Raw genomic sequence first — 11,715 nt, forward strand, 5'->3', positions numbered from 1 at the left:
TCTCTGTTTTACGCTTCATTGTTGTAAGAGGCTTCTCCGCCTGAAGGAGATAGTTAGTGCGACACTTTCCTTGGATTAACAACCTCCCCGGTTGTAACCAAGTAAAACATCCTTGTGCCTCTACTTTCTGTTTTAGTTTATCACTTTTCTATTTTGCAAGTGTTAGTTTAAGAAAAGTCGAGTTTTCATTTTATTATTTTTCAGGCTATTTAACCCCCCTTGTACCCGGCCGTCGCGATCCAACAGGTCCTTTTTCCCGCTCGGGAGGTTGTTCGCCCGCTCAGGCTCATCTGCTTCTTCAATCGCTCGGCCTGTCTACTTCTCCCAATCGGTCCTTTGCCCGATTAGCCTCTCCTCTCGCCCGCTTGGCAACTTTACCTGACCAACTCAGCTTGATCGATTGACACTTCTCGCTCGGGTTGCATTTCTGCTTTGCCCGACCGACATTAGCTCGCTCGACCTATCTGCTTCGCCTGATCGACCTCTCTGACATCTCGACCTATCTTCTTGCTCGACCGGCCTCTCGCTTGGTCTGTCTGCTCGGCCTGTCTTCTTGCCCGACCGGCCTCTCGCCCAGTCTGCTCTCTGTCTGGCTGAACTTGCTTGGCCTTACTGTCCGGTCGGCCAATCTACTGCTTGTCCGCTCGTCCATTAAGTCCGCTCGGACTTTACTGCTCAGATTCGAAGCTCGGTCTGCACTCAGTAATTAGTAGAAATCAACCTCTACTGGCAGTCTGAGATAATCCTCTCAGGTCATGTCGACTATAAGTTGAATTTAATTCAGTGTAGTTTAAATTCAACTAATACCCCATAAATCTCCGATAATATATTGTTTATTTCAACATTTCTCTTGTTGTTTTGGTTGGACAAAATGGAAAAAAAAAAAAAAAAAACTGCTTATAAAGGGTTGTTTGTTGGAAAAAATAATATGAAGACAATTGCTTTTGAGAATTTTACCTTCTTCGTTAACAACCTCGACTAACTTTGGTAAGTTTAGCAACGACATAAAGAGAGTAAGGTAAGATAAAATAGAGTTATGCTTACAATGCCAACAAAACTCTAGAAAATACGATAAGTGGAAGAAGATGAGAGGGGCGAGGGCTACTCTTATTATTGAAAGAGGACAGTAGTTGATGTTGTATTTTTTACTTACTGGAGAAGAAAAAAGAGAAGAAAAAAAAGCTCCTGTGCTTCGAAAGAGGAGAGGAAAAAAAACTACAAGTTTATAATTGTTGAAAAAGAGAAGAAGAAAATAAGAAAGAAGATGAAAGAAAAAATAAAGAGAGAGATGGATCAAAGCATGACGATAGTATATGATACAACAGGGTTGCAACGTGTTTAGTAAAAAAAAGTAGAGAGAAAAAAAAAAAGAGAGAGTTCTTCCAAAATATATTAATTTATTTTAAATCGATCGAACCTATTTAAACCTTAAAATTGGTTCAATCACAACTTGACCAAATTAACTACAAATCAATCTCGATTTGAATCAATGCAATCCTTATCTCTGCATCTATCTATTGGATTTAATTTGAATTCGATCCAATTTTAATTTAGCGTCTTCACTTTGTGTTGTACAATTAGTTTATCCGTTTATTATTATATATTTTATTTTTAAAATTCAATTCTTAATCATTAAGTGGTGATATTTTTTTAAAAAAAGTTGTGTCAATAGATAGCTTGGGTGGAGAGTTTTTTTAAATATATGATTAATTTTAATTATTTTTATAACGAACTGTGGTAAATTAGTCAGTCAAAAAAACGTTGAGATATAATAATAATTTTTAAAAAAAAAAAAAATCTCAGAGGACAATCACATCCCGTCCCAACATCGCTATGCTCTTACCGATCAGGTATATTCGGAAACACAATAATAATACATTGACGATCAATTCCCACAATCGTGTATTCCTATAAAATCGTCCCAAGTCGAAGTCAATACTCTCTCTGTGTGTTTTCCGCATGTGGATACTTTCGGACCGCTAAGTACAAGTTTCATCCGATGGAAGATCTCACGTTCTCCAGTAAGGGAACTTACTGCAGTCTCTGACCGACACAGTCCCGCCTTACCGCTATGACAACCTGGGAAAAAACATAAGATTTAATATACCAAAAATGCTGCCACATAGGCCAAGTAATTATTTGGGAAGATACATCGGACTATCGGAGAGGAATGACTGTTTATTTTTTATCCAGATGCTCTTTTTATGTATTGATAGAGATATATAGTCCTATTTATTTTATAAATGGGATTGTGTATCCGGCCCCACCTATACATGCAAAGGAAGATTATCTGAAAAGCAAAAACAGTCCAGCGGATACACCGACACATAACGAATGGGCAAAGATATACCAACCCATCACGAATGGGCAAAAGAACAAACACGTATCTCTAATTCCCTCTCCCATCTCATCATCTTGCTAAACACCTCACCTCACTCCACGTCCTTCATCTCTCTTCTTTTCTTCGGTTAATTTGCACCCATATTTCTCCCTCGGTAAGACATTTGGTTAGGGGAGTTCACCGGAGACGAAATCCAGTCGCAATGCGGGTGGCAGTGGTTGGTGCGGGGATCAGCGGGCTGGCGGCAGCCTACACACTAGTAAAGGCCGGCGTGGAGGTGGTGCTGTACGAGAAGGAAGACTACTTAGGTGGCCACGCAAAAACTGTTTCTGTGGATGGTCTCCTCCTCGACCTCGGCTTTATGGTTTTCAATCGGGTAACCAGATGTGAATTGATCATGTTAATTTTTCATTTATAATCCAAGTGTTGTTCAGAATTTTCCCAACTCCAAGATATTTGTCCTATTTAGAATTTAAACTTTAGTCCTCTTATTGTTACTCTAAATCATAAACTTAATTTAGTTCCATTTGTTTCACTTCCCTGGAAAGTGTTTTTTTTAATAGTAAATTTGGTCTTCTGGTGATGATATGTCTAAATCTTACTTTTGCCTTCGTTTTTTTTTTTTAATAAAAACTATCATTTTGAGAATTTATAGGTGACGTATCCCAACATGATGGAGCTGTTTGAGAGCCTCGGCGTGGAGATGGAGAAGTCGGATATGTCATTCGCTGTAAGCTTAGATGACGGCAAAGGATATGAATGGGGAAGTCGCAACGGCTTCTCCAGCTTATTTGCACAAAAGGCCAATATTTTTAATCCCCACTTTTGGCAAATGATTCGAGAAATTTTCAAATTCAAGGCCGACGTCCTCAGGTAACCTTAATTTCAACTTTTTCTAGTGTGAGATTTTTTTTTTTTAAAGAAATTTTCAAATTCAAGGCTGATGTCCTCGGGTAACCTTAATTTCAATTTTTTCTAGTGTGAGATTTTTTTTGTTTTTGTTTTAACTGTTCTTCAATGTCTTTGAACAACCACCTACTAATTAATCTTGAAAGGTACCTTGAGGAGCTCGACAACAATCCAGATAAGGACCATAGTGAGACACTAGAGCACTTCATCAGATCTCATGGTTATTCTGAGTTGTTTCAGAAGGGTTATCTTGTGAGATTCACGATATTGATTTATTTAGTTCGACAAGACTTTAATTTATTCTTCGTTCTTTTTTTCTTTTTTGATGCTATTATATTGAGTGGTATTTGATATGTATATTATTTGATGTTTCAGATTCCAGTCTGTGCCTCTATCTGGTCATGCCCCTCCGAGGGAGTATTGCGTTTCTCTGCTTATTCTGTTCTTTCCTTCTGCCGCAATCACCACCTTCTTCAGGTCAATAGCCTTTTGTGACCCTTGCCGTTGTTTCTACCTTGTTAATTATGAAGTAATGCATTGCCACATTTTCATTCTTCTTATTTAGCACTTTGTTTGTACAGACTATTTTTGGTGCTTTGTCACTGTATAACTTGCATGTTACATGCTTAGTGATGTATCTTCTGTATTGTCGAAAGCTTTGTTGTTTGCTAGAGCTTATTCAACTTAGCATCCTTGTTTCTCCATTTCCCTTCTCCCTTATTCTGATCTCTCTAATGCTTCCATTCACATTTCAGCTATTCGGCCGTCCACAGTGGCTCACTGTCAAGTCACGTTCACAGTGCTACGTCGACAAGGTATTGCCTCTCCCCGAGTTTTTGGACTCATTCTTTGTAAACTTTTGACTCAAAGTTGATGCTTATTATAAGTAGATAAGAGAAGAATTGGAGAGCAGATCATGTACTATTAGAACAAGGTGTGCTGTGGAATCAGTTTTTAGTACTGATGCAGGTAAACAACTTTCAGTTACCTAATCAATGATCATTGATATTTATATCGATAAACTTAAAGGTTTAACATTGCATTGGAACAAAATCTTAATGTACTATTAGAACACAATGAGCAGATCATGTTTTTTTTTTCTCTTTTTCTTTTTGGGAAACTACAATAACTCATTATGCAAGTTGAATTTCTGGTGCACATTTTAGTTAGTTCCTGAAAATGCCTTTTTGGCAGGATGCTGTGTGGTAGGAGAAGATTGTTCCAAAGATATATATGATGGATGCATAATTAGCACTCATGCGCCGGATGCTCTAAAGTTTTTGGGAGAGCAAGCAACATCTGAGGAAGCAAGGATACTTGGTGCTTTTCAATATGTATATAGGTATGCTGATATATATGCACATATTTTATTTTTTTTTTGGAGAAGTGCAAGAAAGCCATTCAAATCATAGAAGCCCATGAATTTTAAGAATTGGGTGTTCATGTGATAACTATTAGCTGAAAGTCTAGGATCGTAGTTCTAGTACAACTGATAGCTTCGATTCTAGGTGATTTTTTTTTTTTCAAATGGTGCCCTGGGATCTCAATTTTTCTCACAGTGGTCAGTGATATGCTTTCGAACAAACGACATACCTTTTCTCACCTCAAGTTCTTTCTTCCAAAAATAGCCCAACAAGCAATATCAATTCAAAATTTTTTTTAAAGAACTAAAGGAACTTTAAATCACAAAATAAGACTCATATTGCAATACAACTTCTTGTCCTTTTGACATCGAGAATTCTATTTAATTCCATCTTTAATTTATTGCTGAGAAATAAGACTGACATTCATATCTCCTTAGGATTTAGTGATCAATCATCTTGCACATAATTTTTTGCTCGGAATTTGGAGATTTATGGTCTTCTCGGATAGAAATGTTAGCAAGTGCAAACTTGAGGGGAACTTCACATTTCTTCTTGCTCAAACTCAGTCACATACATGTCCTTGCAAAATTTTAGTTCTCTCACCCTCTCGACTGATTGGAGTCTTCAATTTCTCAATGCACAGTGACATTTATCTTCATCATGACAAAAGTTTCATGCCACAAAACCCAGCGGCATGGAGTGCTTGGAACTTTCTTGGGACAACACAACACGGTGTGTGCCTTACATATTGGTTAAATGTGTTACAGGTCAGTGCTTTATTTTTGTCTTAGCAACTGGCCAGACATGATTAGTTTAACATCATGAATTCTTTAACTTTGATTTTAGCTTCTAATCAAAAGGAGTTTTTGGATTATAACTACTGTATTCTGTTGTAAAATAAACTTTGGTTTTAGCCTCTAGCCGAAAGGAGTTACTAACTATAATATATTCTGTTGTAAAATAAACTTTGGTTTTATCCTATTGCCGAAAGGAGTTACTAACTAATCGCTATATTTTACAGAATCTACATTCAACTAAACTACCATTTCTTGTAACTCTGAACCCCAAACGTGTCCCAAAACATAGCTTACTTAAATGGTGCACCAGCCATCCTTTCCCATCTGTTGCAGCCTCAAAAGCTTCCTTAAAGCTAGAAAATATACAAGGGAAAAGACGAATATGGTTCTCTGGAGCATACCAAGGTATAATGCAACTGTACTTAAAGCAAAAACATGAATCTTTTGCTCATTTACTTCATTAACCTCTAATTTTAACTTTTGCTCAGAGACCTTAATATTGTGAGTGTGTGTGTTGTGATTGCAGGTTATGGCTTCCATGAGGATGGACTGAAGGTAATTGAGCTATTTTTTGTATTTGAATTTCACTCTGTCAGTTCGTTCTAAAGGTAGAATGAAGCATATTCTATGTTCACTAGATGATAAATGAAATGCCGAATATCATGGATTATGATCATTCTACACTCTACAGGCTGGGGTTGCTGTTGCAAACAATGTGCTTAATAATGACATTGTTCTATTGAGAAACCCAAAACACATGGTACCGTCACTGATGGAATGTGGAGCGAGATTTCTTGTGACTAGATTTCTTGCGAATTACATTGCAACTGGTTGTGTAACGTAAGTGCATAGATTTGCTTGCTTATTAAGATCCATCATTAGTAAATATTGGAAAAGATCAATTGCTTAACCGATGTGTACGAAGAGTTGTTAGATTGCTAGGAAGTAACACATACAACAAGTAATATGATAATGATGAAAATGCTAAGATGGATATATCGAATTACTGGAAAGGTAAAAAAAATATTAATACTTTAGAGTAAGTTAGGTGTAACTTTAATACACCACCAACAACAATAATCAAGCTTTTATTCCACTAGGTGTATCTTTAATAAATGAAAAAAAAGCAAGAAGAAATATGTTGAGATACCATGGTTATGTTCAAGAACGACCAATAAACTCTATAGTCAAAATGGTTTAATTAATTTGAACATTCATTGTTATATAGCCTTGTAAATAGTTCAATAGAGGAATAAGCTTCATGTAAGCTACTCCAAAATAGTTTGAAAAATAGTTTGAACGAACACAATATGATGAAGACGATGATGATAATGTGTCAAAAATGAATTCTTGTTGATGCTTTTAAATAGAAAATTTGACATTAGTTTAAAAGAGTAGTTAATACTTTTCTAAAATGAGATAGTAAATTGACATGGTCGGCAATATTCTTATTAAAAGACGAGGATCACAATTATAACTATTAACATTAAGAGACTAAATCACTTTACATTGACATTTGAGTTTTTCATCTACTTTGTAGCTTTTTTGTCTCTAGTCTTTAATCACACAAGTTCCATTAGTTACAACATTAATTTTGTCTAAGAATTTAATTAGCAAAGTAATAAATGGTTTTCTATAAATCAGGATGCAAGCAATTGAGATGAATATCGTTTGCATGAGCTTGTCCAAAAACTATTTTTCATCTATCCGGTGACCGTTTTAGTTTAGACATCACTTGCAGTTTTTTTTACCCCATTTATATCATAATTGCAGATTGCTAGAAGAAGGTGGCAACATCTACATCCTCGAAGGAGCAACAACGAACAATACCAAGAAGGCTATTCTTAGAGTTCATAATCCATTGTTTTATTGGAAGGTTCAGTTTTCTCTATAATCATTTGCGTTATCTTGAATAAAATCCTAGTTTAAAGATCAATTAAAAATTCCTTGTTTCGCTGCATGTGCCAAAACCTTACTTATGATATACCTTGACAGATCGCTACTGAGGTTGATATAGGCCTTGCAGATGCTTATATAAATGGGTACTTTTCATTTGTTGATAAAGAAAATGGTCTTCTGGATCTGTTTTTGGTAAATTAACAAATGGCCAAGTTAAAATATTAAACACAGTTTATTGCCACTAGCATTTTTGTTAATTTTTTTGTATGTTTTCTAGGTTCTTATTGCCAACAGAGATCTGAGAAATTCCCATGGGAAGAGTCTAAGGTTTCTCCATGCACTGCTTTGTTGTTAGTTTGCTGAATATACTACTGTCAATATGTACTAAGATGCTAACTTTGTTTGCTTCCACTAATTAAACTTTTTCTCTCGACAAAATGATCAGAGGTTGGTGGACACCATTACTTGTGACAGCAGGAGTTTCATCAGCAAGATACTTTTTTCGGCACACTTTGAGACAAAACACTATAACACAAGCACGCCGTAACATCTCTAATCATTACGATCTGGTTAGACTTCAGTATACTTTGCTACACATCGTAAAGTATTTCATATCTGTAACTCTATTAAGTGAGTTTTTAGCATGTTCAGTGTATTCGCCTTACTTTCATTGCTTTAGTTTGTTTGGTAACTGGATGTATTTTTTGCAAAGTCGGTTAACATGTAAATATGGTTAGTATAAACTGCCCATTTACTTCAATAGAATCTTCTATTACACGAGAATGATTACGAACTAACAATGTTCTTATCTATTTGAGTCTAATATTGGAATTAACTTCATTTGTGACAGAGCAATGGATTTTTTAATCTGTTCTTGGACGAGACAATGACTTATTCCTCTGCCATTTTCAAGGTTCGAACTACTGTCATATTTGTCTAACAAGTTTTACATACAATTGTTATTCCTTCAATAGAATCTAAAATTTCTTCCCAAAATTTTGTAGACACAAAATGAAGACTTGAAAACAGCACAGCTCCGCAAGATCTCTCTTTTAATTAAAAAGGTGAGCATATTGTTGGAGTTTTTTTTTGTGTTTCTTGTTTCATTGTTAACACATCCCTTATTTTCTTCATTAATATCAAGGCCCAAGTTGAGGGGAAGCATGAGGTTTTGGAGATTGGTTGTGGTTGGGGAAGTTTAGCAATCGAGGTTGTAAAGCAAACTGGCTGCAGATATACAGGAGTCACCTTATCTCAGGAGCAACTAACATTTGCCAAAAGAAGAGCTAAAGAAGCAGGACTTGAGGTTTGTATTCTTCAGAAACTTATATAGTCCGTCAGAATTGTTTAAGCTGAATTGTTATATTAAATACTCCTCCCTTTTGTTTGGACCAATCTTACTCTCAGGACTGCACTAATTTCATATTGATGGACTATCGTCAACTTCCAAAGTATCACAAATACGACCGAATCATCTCATGGTATTGTTAACTATCACTCACAACTTTTTTGATCTTAGTATCTGGTAGTTCTATACTGATAGTAGTTACAGTGAGATGATTGAAGCAGTAGGCCATGAATATATAGATGACTTCTTCAGTTGTTGCGAGTCACTTTTATCTACAGATGGCATATTGGTCCTCCAGGTTTGTTCCATTAGTTACTATTTTCACTCTCTTTGATTGCCTCGGTATTAATTTACATCTTGTATTACTTCTATTTTCTGTTCCATGCATCTTCTATGTTAAACACTTAAAAAGAATTCGAATAGTTGAATGATATATGTGTGGAGGTTAAACACCCAAGTAATCTCACCAGTCAAAGTCTAATGAGTTTGATTTTGCATACCTTGCAGTTCATATCGATTCCAGATCAACGCTACGATGAATACAGGAGAAGCTCTGACTTCATCAAGGAGTACATCTTTCCTGGAGGATGCCTTCCTTCTCTGAACAGGATAACAACAGGGATGGCTACTTCATCTAAACTATGGTGACAACCAAAATAAACTTATACATGCATATTGTGATTTACTTATTCTTTTTGGTCCTCATGTGTGTGCTCACCTTGTAGCATTGAGCACATCGAGAATATTGGCATCCATTACTATCAGACTCTCATATGCTGGAGGAACAATTTACTTGCAAACAAGGAGTAAGTGTCTATTTTATATGGATGCCTAACACAGATGATAGAACATTAGTAATAATAGAAAACATAAACAGAAATATAATCCTAAGGAATCAAGAGATTAAACAATAAATTTCTTCTGTCTCTATATATTTTTTTTGCTTATTGTTTGATATAATTTCTTGACGTTTGAATTTTCAGCAAAATTATCGCCTTAGGATTTGATGAGAAGTTTGTGCGTACCTGGGAGTATTATTTCGTCTACTGTGCCGCTGGTTTCAAGTCATGCACGCTTGAAGATTATCAGGTATTTGAAATCATATATAAACAATGAAAAAAAAAAATTAAAAGTGAATCAGTTTGATTCGATATATGGTTGATGCTGGTTTATGTTTGAGTGATGCAGATTGTGTTCTCTCGTCCCGGTAATATTGGAGCTTTTGGGGAACCTTTCAAAAAACAAGACGATTTGCTCGCTCGTTTGCCCCCGTCAATCAATCATGGTAACTGAGGAGGTAGATGGATGGAGGAGTGAGTTAAACGGGATGCAGGGAGTTTCTCCCTGCCAGTTCCACGGTTCAATCCCTCGACCAGCAAACCACCATCCAGCTACCACCTGAGCCATTGGGGGCTTTTGGGGAACCCTTCAAGCTCGCCCATTGAGTTCATTAGTTTCTCTTTTTTTTTACCTCCTTACTTTTGGATATTGTCGATCACATTCTTTGCCTGATGATTTTGGCTTTTAATAAGTGGGTCGAGTCATTGATGGGTAGCTATCGACAATCCAACATGGTTCCAACTACTTATTAATTATGTTTAAAAAATTGTTATAACTAACATACACGCAGGCTGCAATAGACTCTGAAAAGATGTTAGTTAAGAACGAGCAACTTTAACCCTCAAATCTAATGAAATATTTATCAGTATATATAGATATATAGAGTAACCTTTTAGGAAAAAGGTTTCCACCATAGTTTACAAATAAATGAATTATCTGCGATAACTCTCGATCCTTTTCAAACAGAGAAAGCAGAACTTGTGCTGCTTTATGTGTTTAGGCTTTGACCCTTCTTCCAATGCCCACCCTTCATCTTTGGGCCTGATCTTCCCCTTCCTCGTTGTAAAGCTCCCCGATTGCTACCTCCATCCATCCATCCATCCATCATCCCTCTCCTACAGTGTACCGCGACTTCACTGCAGGGCTGCAAGCGCACTGTGGTAGCAGAGGAAAGACCAAGCGTGACGGAGGCTTCTTGAGTGGCATGGTTGAGTGGGCTGCAAGCGCGCTGTGGTAGCTCGGCCACTCTGCAAACTTGACAAGTGACTGGTGAAGCCAAATGCATTTCAAAGTCACGATCCTTAAATACTTAATCTGTTTAATCTGATTAATAACAGTTTTCATATTCTTCTAAATATTTGTCTTTTTTTCTCCTTTCAAATTTAAATGTTATTTTCTAAGAAATAGAAAAGAAATCCAACATATTTAATAATTTAGCAAATAAAGTTTTTTTTTTATTTTAATAGATGTATATATGAAGGGGAGCCTTGACGCAACGGTAAAGTTGTTACTTTATGACTAAAAAGATCATGAGTTCAAATCCTAGAAACAATATCTTGTAAAAAGTAGGATAAGATTACATACAATGGATCTTTCTTCAGATCCCATATAACAAGAACTTCGTGCATCGGACTCAGAATTTAAACTGATTTAAAATTCTCCAAAATTATCATATAGTCTGATCCGATGATAAGAATTCATCCCTCATAAGATCGTTGTCATGGTGGAAGTCAAAGTCTAGACGGTCAACGTCCTGTATTGCTAGCCAGTTGGACAACCCACTTGCTCGACCGGGGTGAAGGATAGTCAAGCCGATATTACCACAGCTCGATCGCATACCGAGCTTCCAGCGCTCAGAAAATTGTGTGCCGACGAGGCATACGCCGAGCGGCTAGCTCGCTCGGACTTACATCGAACCTCAGAACCGGCGAAACAGGATCACAGCAAAGCAGTCACACTCATGTATAGCTTGGTACAACAACAGAGCTCGGATAGTGGAATGTTAGCTGAGCGGCCACTCCACTCGATCCAAAGGCCAGACCACCCGGACGGTTGAGGGCTGGCTGAACGACCATCCCGCTCGACCCACTAACAGACAAAAAGAGGATCAATCGATATCGTTGTGAGAACTCGTGCCACCGACAGATGGCATGGTTGGCAGCATGGGCAGACAGAGGATCGTACGACGGAAGCTTCCATTGTCATGTCAGATATATG

General features: G+C 36.9%; 1 protein-coding gene across 1 annotated transcript; it reads left to right on the forward strand.

Moving 5' to 3' along the window:
* The first annotated feature begins 2,375 nt into the window (after window positions 1-2,375).
* LOC122023874 lies at window positions 2,376-10,216 on the forward strand. The gene is made up of 24 exons (XM_042582285.1): window positions 2,376-2,717; window positions 2,997-3,214; window positions 3,397-3,502; window positions 3,626-3,727; window positions 4,006-4,065; window positions 4,141-4,219; window positions 4,445-4,592; window positions 5,258-5,381; window positions 5,636-5,816; window positions 5,938-5,966; window positions 6,103-6,251; window positions 7,185-7,287; window positions 7,407-7,502; window positions 7,588-7,637; window positions 7,756-7,879; window positions 8,161-8,223; window positions 8,315-8,374; window positions 8,455-8,616; window positions 8,718-8,791; window positions 8,863-8,956; window positions 9,166-9,302; window positions 9,384-9,464; window positions 9,642-9,747; window positions 9,847-10,216. The coding sequence occupies exons 1-24, from the start codon at window positions 2,544-2,546 to the stop codon at window positions 9,949-9,951; spliced, it is 2,625 nt and encodes an 874-aa protein (XP_042438219.1). The 5' UTR covers window positions 2,376-2,543; the 3' UTR covers window positions 9,952-10,216.
* Window positions 10,217-11,715: the final 1,499 nt, after the last annotated feature.

Source organism: Zingiber officinale, chromosome 1A (assembly GCF_018446385.1).
Source record: "Zingiber officinale cultivar Zhangliang chromosome 1A, Zo_v1.1, whole genome shotgun sequence".
NCBI classification, from domain to species: Eukaryota; Viridiplantae; Streptophyta; class Magnoliopsida; order Zingiberales; family Zingiberaceae; genus Zingiber; species Zingiber officinale.